Raw genomic sequence first — 18,897 nt, forward strand, 5'->3', positions numbered from 1 at the left:
AGCGGCTGGGGGCAAAGACGGGGAGATCCATATTCTCCACAGGCAGACAGGGCGCGTGACCGCGGCCCGCTCTTTGGCCACACGCAGCAGAGATGCAGGCTGGGAACAGCGCTCCTTTTAATGCCGCCCGAGGACAGACGCAGCACCGCGCGCCGAGGCCGTGTCCGCGCCGCACCGCCTGCTGCCCGCCTCGCGCCGGCCGCTGCCCGCTCGCTCCGCCGGGCCCGCTCACGCCGCCGCTTTCTGCTTCATTAACCCCTTCTTCGCTCCCTGATGGATCTTCGAATCCAGCTTCCCTGTAAAGAGAGGGGAAAAAAAAAAAAAACAAGCAACCCTCATCACTCTTTATTTTTAAATGCTATTTGCAATGCAAATCAGCTGGAGGCAGCGAGGTCTCCTCGTTAGTGTGTTGCTGTCACATTCAATTATCGTGCTCGAGGAGCCAGGCGTTCCCAGCCGCCGTGACTTCCCCTGTGCGGGCACCACACCGAGCCGGGGGCTGCGGGGGGGGCTCCCGTGCGGAGGAGAGCAAATTGTCATCCAGCACTGCTGCTGGGGAGCGATGTAGCACAGAGCTCAAGACACTGCACTTGGGGGGCAGGAAAGCCAAGAGGCGGGTGTCATGCTGCCTCACCCTAACCCTGCCTCCCTGCCCATACCCAAGCCCAGCTGCAGTGTGGTCGGGGGCATTCCTGGGGATGGCTCTGAGCTGCTCCCACCGTCAACTTGCACCAAACTGAGCACATTTCTCATTTCAGCTCAAAGATGACTCCAACAGTGCTTCTTCCAAAAGCAGCAGACTACAAAACCGCTTGTTCCACCACAGCAACTTCCCTGAAACTGTCCCCCTCCATCTTTTGGGTCAGCCTTGCTCTCAGCTGGGTACAGAAACGAAAAAATGTGCAAAAAAAAAAGCACACGAGCAAGGGTTCATGCATGGGGTTGAAACTGGGAGCAGGGACAAGACTCCAGTGGTGTCTCAGGGCAACTCCCAGGACATGGGGCATCAGCACAGCTCCTCTGTGCTGCCGCCACAAACGTACAGCAGCAGACTGGGCACCTGTGGGCCAAGCCAGACCGGCCGGAAGCGATGTGCCAGCCCTCCGAGTCACCAAACCGGGGGGATTTGGCAGGAGAAAAGCGTTGATTTCACACTCGCTCCGTGCTCTGGTCTCCCACTGCCGAGGCTCAGCCACATCCTGGGCTGTTAGCTTTACCCTTAGCGTGACTGCCTCCTCCTCCCAGGCCCCAGAAGTGATCAGCGGGCTCCTCTGCTCTATCAGCTGGCAAAGATAAAACGTCACATGGGTAACCTTTAAGAAAAGGCTAAAAATAAGGCAACGACCCCAGGGTCTCCTTCTCTTTACGCTCAATGATTTAAGGACTCTCATCTCACCGGCAGCACCGCGATGCGTCCCCTCTCCCCCCTCCTCACCTCCCCACACCTCCGTGCTGCTCAATGGCGGCTTTGGGAAGCTGTGCCCAGATGCAAGGAGATCTCCCACAAGTGCCACAGCTGAGCTTTGTCCTCACGCACTGACACTAAGCAGGGACATGTCTGGGGAAAGCCACGGTCACAAATGTGACACAAACACTATGTCCATCCTTTCCATGCAAACAATAACCCTGGCAGCAAATTGAGCTCTGTTTCTTTTTTTCCTTCCCCGGGCTGCTAGAAACGACTCATTTGCAATGGAGAATCATTCAGATGTCATTGCGGTGAGGTCCATGCTGTTATCTGGCAAGAAAAGCTGCACTGGCTCGGCTTCGCAACAAGACAAACTGGCATTTTGTCACAGCCGATCCAGGCTTCAAGATGAGCTCAGGTGGGGATGTGAGCCACACTTCAGACTGCATCAGATGCAGAGCCAGCTCCTCCTAAAATAGCATGCCACCACGACAAGTGGGTGATGGCTTCCCTGCTCCTTCCCCATCCATCACAAGCCTCCTATGAGCGACTCAGCATGCCGGCACACACCCTGGAGGGGACACACAGCTCCACGATCCCTGCCACTGCAGCTCCTGCGCTCTCATGGCAGAGCTGGTGGGGAGGAGGGCAGGGAAGGCAAGGCCAGCAGCGGGAGTGAGCAGCCGCCAGCGCAGCCAGCTTCCTTCCGGGCTGTTAGACTGATCCTGCTCCAAGCAGGAAACTGTCACAACACAAAGGAGACTATGTGACAGAGGGGGGGGCAGGCGGTGCCCCAGCCGAGGCTCAGTGGAGGCAGATGTGACAGGGACAGGACACGGTGGCACCAGGGAGACTGAACAAGAGCAGAAAGAGGCTAAAAAAAAAATGTACAAAAAGGAGGACATGGCCCTGAGTGCTCAGCAGCACGCTGGAAAAGACCTGTCCCTGGTGGAAGGACAGTGCCACTAGCAAGATCCAAGACCTCGCACGAGCTCTGCAGATCAGCAAGCACTGTTGGCTGCCACTGGCTGAACACTCCTCCAGGATGCCGCTATAAAAGCTGGATGACAAACCACATCACTTTACCCCCTGACCTGCTCAGCACACTACGAATATTTGCCAAATGCCCGGGGAGCGAGCACAGCCATGGGAGAACTTGAGCAGAGAAGGGGGGAGAAAACCCTCAAAAACAACACAAAAACCCACGCTGGGCTTCAAAAGGCCTTATAAAGCGGTCCTGAGAAACCCTGCCGCTCCTGCACCGCTAGATAACTACTCCCAGAGAAGCATGCTGCAAATGAGAAAGGAAAGCCAGCCATGAGCTCTGCTAAACAAACAGCCAAGACTATTTCTGCTTATGCTGCTTTTAGCCTGTCAAATTAATTTTTCACATCCCCTGAAAGCATGTTCAGTGCCTTCCCCAGGCTGTGTGGTGAGGAGGTTGCTAATAAGGACAGAGCTGACTGCAGACTCCCCAGCTGCTGCATCCACCCTCCATTCTTTTTACAGCAGTGGGCAGGAATAACTGGCAGCCTGTGGAGGGCTGGTGGCTCATAAAAAGGGACGAACAACGCTGGCAAGCGGAGTGCAGACAGATGCTGCAGCGCTTCACCGCCAGCTCTGCCAGGACATCCCATCCCCACTGGCCCGCAGTCACACGCCCATCTGGACCTACGGCCCTAGCTGCTTCAGGCCACTCCTGCCAAAACGAAAGCAAGCACTCAGCATGGGCCATCCTGAGCGCCATCGCAACCTGCTCATCTTGTGAGGACAAACTTTGACAGTGGCACCGAGTGCACCCTCATCAGTTTGCGGATGGCACTGAGCCGAGCGCTGCGCTGGATACGACAGGAGGAAGGGATGCCATCCAGAGGGAGCTGGGCGGGCTCACAGAGCGGGACCACGTGAACCCAGGGAGGTTCAGCAAGGCCAAGCCAGGGTGCCGCACTTGGGTCGGGGCAATCCCAGCTGTGAGCACAGATGTGAGAAGGTCTTACGAGAGCAGCGCTGCGGAGAAGGACTCGGGGGCTCTGGTGGATGAAAGCCACAGACGAAGCAGCAGCATCCATTGGGGGCCGGAAAGCCACCGGCATCCTGGGCCGCACCAACAGAGGGGTGGCAGCGGCAGGGAGGGGACCGTCCCCTCTGCTCTGCCCTCGTGAGGCCCCAGCTGCGGTGCTGCGCCCAGGCCTGGGGCCCCCAGCGCAGGAAGGGTGCGGAGCTGCTGGAGCGGGGCAGAGGAGGCACGGAGATGCTGCCAGGGCTGCAGCACCTCTGCTATGGAGACAGCTGAGGAGCTGGGGGTGTTCAGCCTGGACAAGAGAAGGCTGCGGGGAGACCTCAGTGCGGCCTTCGAGGACTTGAGGGGAGCTCAAAACAGGAGGGAAAGTGACATTTACACAAGCAGAGAGCGACAGAAAAGGAGAATGGCTTTAAACAAAAAGAGGGGAGATTTAGGTTAGATGCTAGGAGGAAATTTTTTACTCAGAGGGCAGTGAAGCACCAGCACTGCTGCCAAGAGACCCCATCCCTGGAGGTGCTCAAGACCAGGCTGGCTGGGGCCCTGGGCAGCCAGCTCACAGCAGAGGGTTATAACTGGGTGGGCTTTATGGTCCCTTCCAAGCCAGGCCATTCTGCAATTCTATGATTCCTGCCTCACATCCCAAACCAGCCTGCAAGCACTCGTGCCAGAAGCAGATCAGCTGCAGGCATGTGTTTCCTCAGAGCACATGAGCACCATAATTCCCAAGTGTTTGCAGAGGCAGGAAGAGGCATGTATTTGGAAGGAAGCAACATCTGGGGAAAGGGGAACCAAAGACAAAAATATTACAGATGTATTTGAATCATTAAACAAACACCTACAGATCAAAGAGCGCAGGGCAAAGGTTGTGAACTCATATGGCAAAGGCAAGCAGAGGTGGTGAGGAGAGCAGGCAAGAAAGGCCAAGGAGGGCATCTGTGGAAACTTTACTACTTACAGATTTTGGGCTTTCCTTTGATGGGAAACTTCACAACCATCTCCTGGGGATTAGTGCAGATAAAGACAAATGGAGACCCAGATTCCTGGCTCAAATCCGGATACTGTGAAACACAGACACATGCACAAAACAGTCAGACAAACTGCAGTGGGTGTGAAAAGATCTCTACAGTGAGGAGCAGCATTAAAGGAAACGCTTCCAGGCAAACCATTACTGAAAAGGTGTAAAACAGGGTTTTACAGAAACAGCTCTGCCCCAGTAAAGTGCCCTTACACAGCTTGCATCAAGTGAGGTTGATGGCTTGAAGTAGTTGGCTGCTCCTCTGGGCCAGGCACCTTGGGACAGGAACTCAAAGTCTACTGAGAGATTTCACTGTGGTGAAAGCACCAGGGAATTTTACAGGTAGAGTGTAAACAGAGTGCTTCTCTCATTAACCACAGTGAAAAGGAAAGAAATAATGCCCAGGGTGGGAAGCACATGGAAACGCTGCCTGGATGCAGCTCACCCTCACTGCTGTGCAAAAGTGAAATGCAGAACTATAATAAAAAAAAGCGTAAATAGCAACTGTCCCTTCAGATCCTTCGCTGCAGGCCTAGTGCCGGTGGGTATGTGCAGAGTGCAGGAACAGAGCAGCACAGGAGCTCGAGCCCAGGAAAGCCTGTTCAAGCTCACAGCGGAAGCGGTTTCTCTTCTGCGGGAAAAATGCCTTTTTTTTTTCCCCCCTTGCTTTCCTCAAGCAGATCCAGAAAGGCTGCTGTATGCATGGGACAGGATGCCAGACCAGATGGAGCAGTGTGTCCTGGCAAATCCCCCATTTGTTCCTAACAAATGACTTCTAGGCGGAATGTTTGAAAAGCTCTCCCTCTCTTGCCGGTCTGCCAAGATGGGTTTGGATGTGTCCTGAACAGCTGGGCACGGAGAGCAGAGCAGGGAGCAACCCACTTTTCCTGCATCGCAGCGGGGTTTGGCAGCGCTGCCGGCAGTTAGGGGAGATTTACAGAAGCCTGACACCAGGAGTGGATCAACTGGAAAGCGTTTCCAGCCCCCTCATTTTACAACAGCACGGGCCACGTTTTCCGAGCGAGAGATGTACGTGCGCTTAGCTGCGCTGTGCAACACCTGTGCTGGGAGAGGAAGAGCCACGCTCATCTGCAAGGCCTGCAGATGCCCTGCTGCACTGATCTGGTGCTGGACAAGTTTCTTTCTTTTATTTTTTTTTCTCCTAAGCCACGTTACTGGACTTGCTTCTACCGCTTTGTGCTGATGCCAAGGATTTTCATTTCCCATCTGCAGGGAGGAGGATCTTGGAAGGTTACAAAGCCCCAGTACGAATATCCCAAGCCAACGCCTGGTGAGTGTGAAGTGCTGGCCCGGCTTTATTGCTCTCGCTATCGCACGGGTGACTGCTTGGCTTTCCACAGCCAGGCACTGGACTTCCCCAGCAGCTCTCGCACTAGCGGGGCCTCTGAAGACCACAGCATAGAGCTGCGGGGCTGAAGCCACCATCCTAACCGCCTGGAGACAGAAGTGATGTGTCCCTGTTTATGACACGTGGTTTGGCCTCCGCTCATTCAGGTTGTGTGTCCAAGACCACAGAGGTCCTCACAAACCTCTCCTAGGTGGATCTGAACACCACAGCGCTCCTCTCACACATCTCACAGGCCCCCACAACGGGAAATATCCCCTAACAGGCATCCAGGCATTAAGAGCAGCCGAGCTTGTTTCTCCACTGACAGATCTCACCCAAAGCCAGGATCAAATCTTCAGCTCAAAAAGCTTAACCCAATCCCAAGGCCGAGATGGAGGCCACAGCTGTGGCTTGGGCTTACGTTTCCACACCACAGCCTTTCATGTCCTCTCCCAGGGTACATTTCTGTACACTTGCCAAATCTGTGCAGTGTCTGTGCCCTGCATTTTAAAAGCTTCAGTCCCTCCTCTGGCATCTCAGCCCAGAATGCTAGGCAGGAGCCCCCCACCAAGACACTATTTTGGGTTTTCTATTGTACCCACCCCCAAATTCTCCCACACCATCCTGGTGAGCGACAAGGCAGAATATTCCTGGCTGCTACAGTCAAATAATCTTTTGCCAGAAGACACATCACCAGGACCAAGCGCACAGCCTCTCCCTGGTGCACTTGTAGGCAGTGAATATGAACTACCGCAGCAGACTTCATTCCCAGAGATCACCAGAGGAGTTAGCATTTCCCAGCTGCTGTTGCTACTTAGCTCCCTTACCAGCACCCTGTCGTAACATCGCGTGCCATCACCACGCTGGGGCTGAGCAACGTAACAGAGCTGCAGATCCCCACCTACATATCAGCACACAACAACACGCTGCCATTGCTGTCCAGACATCAACAGGATTGAGGAAAAGCACTGAGGGAGAACAGCACAGCTATTCCTGCAGCTTAGCTCAGCACTAGGAGCCCAGTTCCTACCTGCCACACTCCAAAGACGCCTCTCCTATCAGCAGCGACCTGCTTGACTTATGTTCTGATCACAGACACAGGCATCAAGACGTGAAGCACATTTGTCTCTGTTCAATTTTCCACAGTTGCCCAAGTGCCTAATGAGTAAAAAATCCGTTTCTCAAAGTGCCATTGGCACTTTGGAAGGCTTTTAATGACATTTACGATCCTTGGCCACTCTGAGAAAGTTCTCCTTCTGTTCAGCTGTATGTAATTCTTCCCACCCAATTTCCTCCTCAAACAATAACCTCTCCCTAAAATGCTTCCCTAAGGCAATGGCATTTCCATCCCACTGTTTTTATCGACTGTCTGCAGCTTTTCTAGACCAGCAACAGAAGGGTCAGTTCTGCTCTGGACTGCAAGAGGTCAGCCGAGTCGCTCTACAATCAATAAGTTGATGATGCTGAGAAAAAATTTGCTCCCAACTACTATACCCCACAGACTGCAACCACTGCCCTTCAGCACTTCAGCAAATGCAAGAGTGTAGGAAAAGGCCAAAGACCAGGTCTAGTGTGCCAGAGAGCGCAGAGAGACCGGTAAAAAGGGCCTGCAACAGCTTTTTTTTTTTTTTTTTTCGTTCTTTAAATAAATCTCCACAGTGAAGAGAGGGGGCAAAGCACACTTCTTCAATGCCAGAGACCAAAAATCCAACCCAACTGGGCGCCTGATGGGGGAATGTTCCCTCCCAGTTCCAACTGCACTCATCGTTCTAATCTTGGGGGTATAAATAAGATGGGACTTACTACTCTGGGGCTTTAGCGCTGCCTCTGTTAGGAATCGATTCAGCATTTAAGAGAAGGTGGCTGGAACGAGCTCTAAGCAAGTCTGGAAGCCAGGCTGTCCCTCGAGAAGGCAAAAACCCACTCCCAAGACCACAGACAAGCCAGAAAGCTTTGAAGAATGGGGTTGCACAATATAACTGCAGTGAAAAAAAAACAATTTGGTCTCCTTCCAGCCCTTCTGCCACCTCATACCAGGCTTGCAAGATGGCTGTTCGGAAGGCAGTGGGCACCGTGGGCTGCAAGCAGTTTGCCAACTGCTGCTTCAAAACCCCACGTACACTCTGCGCATGGCTGCGTCAGTGCAACCACCGCCCTCCCCTCCTTGCTCAGCCCAGCCACAAGCAGATGTAAGCTCCCATCGTCCCTGCAAGCACGCTGGCCAGGCTTCAATTTGCTGCTAACAGGTTTGTAAGAGCCTAGCTGTGAAGAGATTAGCAGGGAGAAGGGAAGAAAAAAAAGAAAAGAAAAAAAGCAGGTCTCCAGGCAGCTTAATGCAGAGAGCTGGAGGTTAAATGGAGCATCTGAGCACAAGCTGGAAGAGGGAGCCGCGCTGGGCTCCTGCAAAGGCCAGCCACCAATTCGCCAGCACCCGCCCTCTCTCTGGAGCTGGTGCTTTGAACACACATTAAGTGGCTATCAGATGTCCCCAGCAGTTACCCCAATCAGGCTGCAGGCAGGGATAATTGCTAATGAATGTTCCCTACACTTTGCTTTCACCGTCCCTCATCTCCCATCACCAGCTTGTCACGGCCAAAAATAGCAGCAGGCCTGCCGAGCCTCTCCGCTCCACAGCCCACAGCCAAGAGCGAAGCAGGAGCTCGGAGTCAGCACGGAAACAATCCCATCCTCTCCGACATTAAGAAAACCCTCTGCAGTGTTTTTCCCCCACCAATCTGCCAAGGGAACTATTTTTTCCTTAATTGAGGTAAAGCCTGGGGCTGGATGCGGGGGCCACGCAGGCTTGCTCAGGCACTGCTGGCTGGTTTTCCTTGCAGGTGATATCCCTGCCTTCTCCTCATTCCTGTCCCTCCCGGGGCTTCCACGGCAAACAATGAGCGAAGCGGGACGGGCACTGTTTCCTTGGGAACCACCAGCGCTGCCCTTGGGCCAGCGCTTCACCCCTCAGCAACGAGATGCACCTGCTTGAACCAAAGGGTACAGAAACAACCAAAGGAAAACGTGCAAAACCGTCACTAAGTAGATGAGCTGTGCTCTGGAGGACCCAGTGGAGGAACAAAGGCCGTGTGCCATGGAGCACAGGTTCTGTGCGGCACAAAGCACAGAGCAAAATCATTCCCCAGCAGCTTTGCTGGTGACCTTTCAAGCTCCTCTTGCAGTCTTATTAAGGCCTCCAGACACACAAGCTGGAGGAAATAAACAAGAGATTGAAGGCTAAAAATACCGAGTGGAAATTGCCCCGGCGTTTGTTTTCCCTTTTTCCCCTGCCTGCCTGAAACCCAGAGCCCTGCAATGCAGCCCACTCTCCTCCACTCTTCCCCGCAGGCAGCCCAGCTTCAGCAGAGAATTGCACGCTGGAACCTGTAGTCCCTCCGGGGCGGCCGCCGTCCGCTCCATCTTAGGGCTGCCGGGGGCCTCGGGGCGGGGAATCCGGCCAGAGCTCTGCGCGGAGGTCGTGCTGGGGGGGGAGGCGCTGTGTGGGGTCAGCGATGGAAAGGGTCGGATCATTTTCCTAGTGTGCCTCCTCGGAGCCCAGCGCCGGACCAGGACACCGGCTCGCAGCTCAGCCTTCACCTCCCCGCTGCTCTCGAAGAGCTTCAAAATAAAAGAGGCAGCTCTGGAAAGCAAAGCTGTCTGGAAAGAATAAAAGCAAGCAGAGCCCATGTGTTGGCAAAAGCACTCAGTTATTCCTCACCGTAAAACACATTCAGGGAAAAAAAAAAAGTCTTGGCAGAGATGGTGTCCCTCTGAAAGAGCGGGGCTGCTGTAAGCAGGCCCATAAATCAGCCGTCCCCAGCAGGCAGAAACATGCACCAGGCTCCAAGAGCTGGGAGCAGCAGCCTGGCTGCAGGCAAGCAAGGGAAGCGGGAGGCAAAGGAGGTGAAGTGCTGCCCAGGACAGCGCGCCTGGGAGAGGGGAAGGCGTGGGGAGGCTCGTGAGCGTGTCTGGCCTCCACACAACTTACTTCCTTCGGTTTTCCTTGTGATTTGTGGGAAAGGCAGATCCGCTCTTCTTTCATGCCTCATAAGCTTCATAGCTGTCAGACTAACATAACAGGTAATTAACTACTAAACAGCCATTTTCTCCTCCTCTCCTGAGGGAAATTGCTCACCATCCAGCTAGAAAATGTTTCTTTAGCGGTTTGCAAAAAGAGAAAAGAAAGTCAGTAGTTTCTGGCAACCAATGGGGCTGCAGCAGCCAAATGGGGACGTCCATGGCAGCACTTGCAGTGCAGTCCCATGTGCACGTGGGATTCAGGAGAAATGGAGCTCTCTAAAATGAGGGTGAAGACACAGAGCAGGCCGTGCCACTGCCAGGCCACCGAATGCAGTCTGCACACTGCTGGCAATAACCCAGGCTCCTGCTCCTGCAAAAGAGAGGCTCAGGTACAACTGCAGACAAAAAGGACCAGCTAATGGTTCTGTGATGGTCCAGCAGGTAGGAGTTAGTCAACAGCAAGAAGAAAAATCCCTTCTTTCTCGCTGCATGCAGGATGAGGCTTCAGTCAGACAGCCTCCGTGCCCAAGCAGTGCCCTTCCTTCCTCACTGCTTTTCCAAGGACGGGCATGCTGAAGCATCTTTTCCCCATCTGTTGTTCTGACAGCAGTAGTCTCCACTGCCTCCTTACACGGACGTTTGCTTTTGGGGATTATCAAGCCAATCTTCCCAGCCCAGCCTTCGTTCTGAAGTGCTCCAGGGCACGTTTGCACAGCAAAGACAGCACCGACTGGCAACGGGAGCAATCGCCTGAGCCAGGCAACGCAGGTTTGGGCTGCTGTGTGATCTCTTCTTGGCTGCTGGCCTCACAAAGTGCTCACAGAACACCAAGTGCTTCACACTGAGTCTTGATCTCCCTCCCGACATGGTCTCACATCATGCTTCCAACTCTGAGCAAGTGTTTAGCCTTCTTTTAAGGACCCATTCCCTGCCCCTCAGCACAGGCCAAACAGGCTTCTGGCTCATGACAAACATTTTCCTAAACAGAAATCCCAAAGCAGATCCAAAGTTCTAGAAATGCCAAATTTTCTAGCCTGAGGCAGAAACATCCAGTGCTGCAGTGAACAGGCAACCAAGAAACTCTACTTGCAGCCCTCAAAGACCACCACGTCGTCGGCACAGAGGAGCCGCTCCAGGAAGGCTGGCTTAGAAAAGAGATCCGCAGCCACTCAATGCGAATCGACACAAGAGGCAAAAGAAAAAAGCAGTTTGGCAAAAAACAAAAACAAAAGCCATCAGCCAAACTTTTGTTTGAAAGCCTGTCAGGTCTAGACTGCAACGTGTGAGGAAGGAACAGCTCAAAACCACAGCTGCTAATGGTTATGGATTTGGCAATCAAAATGTCTTTGTTAAAAAAAAAAGTTAACTGCCTTACTATTGAGGTTACAAACCGCAGCCTTGATGCATTGTTGCAGTCAACATCCTCCCTGCTGTTTTTGAGAGCTTACATCTGCTGCTGGCAGATAATGTGCTGGCATTGGCTCCTTCTATGAGAATGCACAAGGAATTTTGCTAGCCAGCCTGCCTTCCTTTCCCCTTCTTCCCACAATCATGCCTGCCAGTTGTTGCCTGTTCTGCCCCTCACTTGCTTGGCCAGCAGGCAACCAGACACACAGGCAGAGGGCTGGTATCACCACGGGATCTTCCCTGGACAGTCTGAGTCCTCCATGGGCGTTCCGTGCCTCAAGCTGTGGTTCTGCACCACGAGCTGTACTTTGACTCAAGGGGCAGGGGAAGCAATTAAACGTAGTAAGCAACAACAGGACTTTGAAATGTAGGTGTAATACTTAAGTTCATTCTGGTGCACTTGATTTTGAATCACTGAACCATGGCAGTGGAGGCAGGGCACGTCACATCCCCTCTTCTCTCCCAAAACCAGCCTGTGACACAGGACCCACAGCCACCAACACCCTTCTGTGGCTCAGATCCCACCCCTGGTAAACCCACAAGCAGCATGAAGGACCTGAGATGTTTACAGAATGCCTGACAAGCACCAGGGGAAACTGGGTGGACTTGGAAAAATACTCAGTAGTGTAAAAGGCTCAGCTGAAAGAACCATCTCATACTCCAGTGCCAAGGGAGCGTGGAGGCAGGGCTAACCTCAGCTGCAATGCAGCCCCACTGCTTGAGCTGTCAGGAGGAGGCACGGCAGTGGGGAGGAGAGAGGCAACGAGGGGATGAGGAGAAAACAGGGCACCTGCTTCTGCTCAGAGCACCTGAACCCTGCTAGACGCAGCCAGGCATTTTCAATCAGCTCCATAAAGTCCTTGCTTCTTCCTTTGAAACTCTGATTTAAAGACTGGTGCAGCTGAGCTCAGCACGTGAGGAAGATTAAACCTAACTTTGGTGAATGCAGCTCAGTGCAGATCAGACACCCACATCCCTGCCCTGCTTTCTTCCAGCAGCCACCACTCCCTGCTGTGACCCTCGCTGCTGCTCCCCGAGAGGCACAACACGGCCGGCGGGCTGCTGGCACTATTGATCTGGTCACTGAGGCATCAGGCTATTTCTCAAAGCCAGGATTTGCAGCTGAGTGGCCGGCCTGTTCAGGGCTGTGAAATTGATGCCGTGCCGCTGAAAGCTGAAGCAAGTCAAGTCTTTGGGCCCTCAGCTGCATTCTGTAGCTGCCGGTGCCCCCACTGTTTAGGATCACCACACAAACGCATGGCCATGGCTCAACCCAGCTGGGCCACAGCTGGGAAACCAGGGCACCTGGCTTGAGGTCGGTGTTACCTAACCCTCAGTTTCAGGATTAATAAAACCCAAGCGCCAAGAAGAAGGCAAGTAACAGTGACCGCATCGGAAAGAAACGAATTCCCAGATCGCTGACTAGTTTGTTGAAATGGTAGCAGAGGCTAAGTCCACAGTCATCATTAATTAAGTCATATACTTCAGCCTTGGCTTCGTTTTTTCCCTAGGGTCTATGAAACCAGAAGACAGGGCAAGCTAGCCTCTATCATTCGATTTCTTTGGCATGTTAATGCATTCCTAAATTAATCATCATCAAGTGACAATCTCTCCTTCATCTTAACAGTGAGCAGTGGCCTCAGTAAACCTGCTGGCTTATGCAAGGCAGCTGGAGCATTAGAACAGCTTCTGATGAAAACCAAAGCACTTCACATACAGAAAAACTCCCCCATCTCTGACCGTCAATAATCCAAACCAGCTGCATGCCTACTCTGCTTCTACAACCAAGAACCAGAGGTGCTTTGTGTCTAGAGGAAGTACAGCGAGGAACTGAATAAAGACACGCATCACCTGTAGGTCCCTGCAGACCAGACTGACACCTCAGGCCATTGGATCTTGCATCAGGCTCTGTGTGAATAACAAATTCAGCTTAGGAGAACTCAGAGACCTGTAAAGTTCAAAGGCCTTCCTGTTGGTTGCAGTCACTAACAGCCACCTAGACATCTTTCCTTTTGCACTAACCTGATCTAGTCCCCAAAACCTGAAACCTTGCTAAATTCATCCATCTGTAGAGGTGTGATAACCAAGCCTTGGGAACCAGAAGCATCTCTTTGGTGGGAGTGAGCAGAGGAGTCTCCTGGCTACGTGCACCAGACAGCTACGCCACTGCAAAAAAGAGCTTTTGCCTCACCTGCAGCTTGTGCTAGGAAACCTTTATGGAGGTCCTCATGGAAAGTCATACTTAAATGTCTGTATGTTCATAATGTTCTTCAAAGTACATTTCAACGTATGTGTTTATGTTCCTCCCTCTCATTACGTTATTTCTTGGGAAAATACCACTCGCGTGTTATTGTTCCTTTCCTTGCGGATAAACTGAAAAGGCTCTCTGGATTCTACATGCAAATTTTCTACCTCCCTCCTTCATTCCTACAGGATAAATTAAATCACGTCTTGTATGCTTAGCGCCCAATTCTCTTTTTTTTTTTTGCTGTTATTTCCACTGGGGAGGAAAGAGGAGGACAAGAGATTAAACGTGAATTTCCTGAGGGGGAAAAAAGAAACCTATTTAGATGATAGCTGCAATCTCGTGGCACAGAAATAGCTTAGACACGTTCCCTCGTGCAGATTTAGGACACCAAGCGATCACCTAGAAATGAAAAATAAACACTTTACTCCCGTCAAACATAATTATCTGATATTTCAATCCAAGATTATAGCTACTGCTAGGTATCAGTATCTGTGTGTGCTTGCATTTAAAATAAGTCCAAACACACCTATCAACTACCAAAATAGCAGCAGCGGAAATGTTCCTTTTCCAGTTAAAGTAACAGTCTCTCTGATCAAAGTCATTAGCAAAATGAACATGGACTTCAGAACACATTAAAACAGCATAAATGTAAATAGTTCTCTGCTTGCTTTAGGCTCCTGCCAAGCCCTGCCTGCACCATCCCACGTTTCCTCAGTTACCAGTGCTGAAGTCACCAACACCTAATGCAGGAAAAGAAAGGCAGCTCCTTGCTCTGCTCGAGGTGTCGGTGACGTCAGCCCGCAGCAAGGAAAAGCAGTCATCAACACTCAGATCTTGACAGGGGAAAAGTTTCCAGGTCACCTCTAGCACCGAAAAACATAACAAAGGGATCATTCTGATCCAAACGAGTGCTTTTTGGGTGGCTGCCATCAGCAGGAGGAAATGAGTCCAGAAGGCACTCCAAGGAGGCGCAGGATGCCTGAAGCACCGCTAGAAATACTGAGATGTAAGAGCCACACAGAGGGATCTGCTGGCACCAGCCCTAGGCAGCGGGCTGAATTCAGAAAGCAGCTTTTGCCTCACTCCCCTGGGAGCAAAGCAAGCTACACCAAGTGCCTCGGGTGGACTTTCCTACCTGACAGTAATGCAGCTCCTTGAGCGGCTTCTATCGAAGGAGCATAGCAATGAAATTAGTATACATCATCTCTGAGAGGCAAGTGCTGCCTTATTTCCTGCATGGGAAAGAGACCCAGAGGAACTTACTGAACTAGTCCATACCACGAACAGCATAGCTGGGATTAGGGCGATGTCATCTGACGTGACGCTGACTTTAATCACAAGGACATCTCTCCTCAGCAAACATCCTCCTCTGCTCTCTGCCAGCTACTGCGTGCAAGATCTTGTCCTGTCATCACTTCTTGCACAGCCCTGCAGACCTGCAAACCACTTCAGCAAACCAAGCCACCTTCAAACACTGAACACTGCAGGGCTGACCCCTGTGAAGGGGTTATGCAAGGCCAGACCTGCGTGCCCGGTAATAACATGAGTAAGTAACCAGTCCCAAACAATAAGGCAATCGCTTGCACAGATGGAAAATATATATATATATATATATATATATCAAAAAATATATATGCTCAGGATGGATGGATCAGCAAGAGCCTCCCTTGTCTAGTGGAAAGGATGGTCACAAGAGTCAAAACCAACTCCAGCGGCTGCTGGAAAAGGCAGGATCAGCATCAAACAGCAGTGAGCACCACAGGGAACTATTTCATCTTCAGCTGGTGGGGACAACCCACAGACACAGCTTGCTCTGTGCTTGTGGAATTACTTCTTGTGGAAAACACAGAAGCTTCCAATAAAAGTTGGGGAGAGGAAATAAAAGAGGAGAGGCATGAGCCTGAGCACAGTGCCTGAGGAGCCCAGCAGTGCTTTCATCCCCGAGGTCTCTGCGGCAGCATCGCGTTGCCTCACCTGGTAACACACTGCAGCTCTTCAGAAAATTGCCAGTGCTTTCTGCGTGCTTTAAGTGGGGAGATAATAACATCGGCCTTTCCTGCTCCCCCTGAAGCTAGGAGGAGACCTTGTACACCAAGTAATCGCTGGATTACACTGCTGACAAGTGGCTTTGGGGCTGCTTGCTGATAAACCTGGGCTGAATCACCAGTGTGATCAACAGGGATTTCCTGCTCCCAGCGAGATCCAAGCTGGATTTCTGAGCTGGCACTACACACGTTTTTGTCTTGCTAGCATTTGCAATTAAATTAATCTCAGCTTCTTCCAGATGCACTTGCGGCTCATTCTAGTCCAAAACCACACACATTTTCTCATCAACCAACTTCAGAAGGATGCTCAGATCTCTGAGTTCAATCTTACAAGCTAGAGAAACGAACACTGCATACACTGAGCCTGGGTAAAAAGACTGAGAAAAACACTGTAAGAAGATAACAAATTAGGAATTGTAACAATTTTGTGATGTGGGAGCAGCAAAAGCCGGAGAGATATAAGCCCATATCTGCTATGGCTTTTGAGAAGAAAATCTCTTGCCTATAGGTATGATAACAGCATTCCTGGAATATGCTACTCTCTTCCTGGTGTTTCTCCAGCAAACTGAGAGGAATTTACAGAGACTATTCTTTACTACTAACTTTCTCTGTGGAAAGATTAAAAATACTAGTTACCAACATCTTGATTTCAAGATTTTAAGAAGCTGTTGCAGCCATTTTACCAGCACCTAAAGAACATGCCCACAGTGGAAGAGAAGAAATTGTGGATGATGATGATAGAGAAAAAAAAAAAAAATCCTACACTGACCCCAGAATTTCTTCCTCTGCTCTCTGCCAAGGTTTGCTCCTACACAAACGCCAAAAGTGCCTGCAGACTGCTGTATTCTTGTCCCAAAGCTCCCTCTGCTGCTCACAGTCTAACCTTTTCCCCTTCCTGAGAGGACTGACCCTGACTGAAAATAAGCAGAGGCGCTCTCTTTATCTGTGGTTTCCAGACATCTCTCTCGTAACTTCTGCTTGCTGAAAACCTCAGGGGTGTGGGAAGGCCAGAAAAACACTTTATGAGAAACTGCCATCAGCCACTGATGCCTCTCCAACTCTTTGTGGCTAGAAGGCACTCATCAGTCTGCTGCATTCTTGTCCTCCATCTCAAAAGTCTCTGTCTTGCTCACTATCAAGTGAACATGTTGGGGTCTGCCAGCTCCCATTCGACCAAACCCGGCCGTACATGGGGCAGTGGAATGAACAGACAACACCGAGGACGAGCCTACTGTGCTTAGCACTAAGTGCATGCTTCGTAGATGAATAAAACACACCCTGAGAAAAGCAGCTGCTCCACATCTGGGGCACGGAGTCTGACACAGCATCGCTGAACAGAATCAGACTTCAGGAGGTCTCTAGTCCAACCTCATTAAATAGAAGTTTGAGGAAAAAATCTTGAGCACCAACACCTGCATTCAGTCTCCAGAGAGACGATGGCCAACCATTCCCATTCCATTTTGGGGTGCAACAGTCCCGCCCGTTTTCAACCTCACCAGCTCCACGCAGACATGTTTTGGACACACACACACTGCAGGAGGCTCCAGTGACAGACCTGCTGAATGAAAGGCTCTGACCATTTGATCATAAAGGGCTATCAGATTAATCAAGAATGCTTTACTCTAGGTAAAGTCCTCTCTGAGATGGAAAGACCAGTGTAGGCGTACTGCCTGGCTGGGCACAACATTGAGCAATTCTGTCAGCATCTTGTGTTTAAGAGAAACAATCAGTGCTTTAGAATAAGTCATATTCAGGTGAGATTAAGTCCCTGAGTTTGCCAAATGAGGACAAAAGCTAGCAATACAACACCCACAATGTTCTGTTGCACACTGGTCCACACAGGGAAAGCAACAGCTGCCAGGAGCCATGTCAGCATGATCTTTCAAGCCTGTGATAGTTTAATTGAGCAGCTACGAGTCCTCACTGAAAAGAGTTTCATGGTATATGAGAAACTAGTTTCAAAAGTGCCAGAGAGGCTGACCGTAGACTGAATCCTTACAGCCCACCACTGATGAAACATACTATCTTGCTTAGCCATACAGAACTGCATGGTAGAAGTGCCTCCTCTCATCACACTTGAATTTTTTCATTCACCATCTTTTCAAGAGCATGTCAGAAAAGTGAGTTACACCACTTGGAAAAAGCTTTCCAGAAAACAGAGGCTTGTAAAGGTTTTACTGCACTCACCTGCTCATTAAATTGCTCTTGTGATAAACAATCAGTTACGTCCACACAGCCCAGGAGGCACCCTGAGGGATAATCATTTGGGAATGCCACATCTGCACCAAAAGAAATATATTTTAAGGGGCACACAACTCCACACACATTGCTGGGATCTCTCAATCCCCAGGTACCCCTCCCTCTCTCGACACACCTGCACTTTTTAAGGCAGAAGAAAACATCAAGCGAGTTTAACATTCTGAAGTTCTTTTTTTCCATGTTTGGTAGGGAAAGAGCACACTGGCATAAACTGTGTGCGTGCTGAAAATGGTAAAGGTTGTGCATTGCTCTCCCCACACATCCTCACCTGCATGACATTCCTGCACGTGCCATTTCAGCTGAGCGGCATGCAGAAACACTGCACAGATGTGTGTGTAGTGCAGCCACTAGCATTCACCTGCCCACATGAGAGAACATTTGTGTGGCAAACTGAACGTTTTCCTTCTTGATTCCCACAAGGTCAGAATACACAAAAAGCCTTTAACATCCCTGTGAACAGACAGCAGCACAAGCAGCTTCACACACACACACACACACACACACACACACACACACTTGCTATCTCGTTGCTTGAGCCCAGAATAAAATGAAGTCCCTTGCTATCAAAACTGATCAGGGAAGTCAGGCACAATTCTCTCGTGTTTGTGCTTGGAGTATCTGAGCAGCCTAAGGACGGAGTGAAAGCCTGCCACCATACCAATTCAGCTGATGAAATGCACAAAGGATGAAGAGAATTTCAAGAACAGAAAGTAAAAAAGTGAAGCAGTAATAACTGCTCAGCAGAAAGGGCTTTCTGACACTGCTCATTATGTGGCTCAATGCACAAAGATCCAAGGAGAGAAGCTCACCTTTGTGAAGCAGCATTCTATAGGTGGTCTCCAGTTCAGAGATCTCCTGAGGAGAAGGTCTTTTGGCAGTAGCTGCAATCCACAGCCGCCCTCTATGAGATGTGTACCAGGTCCTGCCCTCCACCCTAGGAGAACAAAGGAGAATTTAGGACTTAGATTTCAAGAGAATTCCCACACAGACAGACTTTCAATCTAACGTTTTGCTAGGTAAAGTAAAACAACAGTATGTTGGAAGTGTGCAGGACAATCTGCCTGAATAATTCACTCATAAGCTCCAAAGTTGAGCATGCGATCTAGAGAGTAACAAATGACCAGACA

At 50.9% G+C, this 18,897-nt stretch overlaps 1 protein-coding gene across 1 annotated transcript in view; it reads right to left on the reverse strand.

Annotated features, from left to right (window-relative positions):
- Positions 1 to 203: 203 nt before the first annotated feature.
- Positions 204 to 18,897, reverse strand: part of TRIP4 (thyroid hormone receptor interactor 4) — a 28,184-nt gene continuing 9,490 nt past the window's right edge. Inside the window, exons 10-13 of the mRNA XM_042885700.1 lie at positions 18,580 to 18,704; positions 17,699 to 17,790; positions 4,387 to 4,489; positions 204 to 296 (exon numbers count right to left, since the gene is read on the reverse strand). Of these exons, the coding sequence (XP_042741634.1) occupies positions 229 to 296; positions 4,387 to 4,489; positions 17,699 to 17,790; positions 18,580 to 18,704 (388 nt within the window). The 3' untranslated portion in view covers positions 204 to 228. The remainder of the gene's footprint in view (positions 297 to 4,386; positions 4,490 to 17,698; positions 17,791 to 18,579; positions 18,705 to 18,897) is intronic.

This window comes from Lagopus leucura, unplaced genomic scaffold (assembly GCF_019238085.1).
Source record: "Lagopus leucura isolate 7727_CA_CO unplaced genomic scaffold, USGS_WTPT01 Super-Scaffold_100052, whole genome shotgun sequence".
Lineage (NCBI taxonomy): Eukaryota > Metazoa > Chordata > Aves > Galliformes > Phasianidae > Lagopus > Lagopus leucura.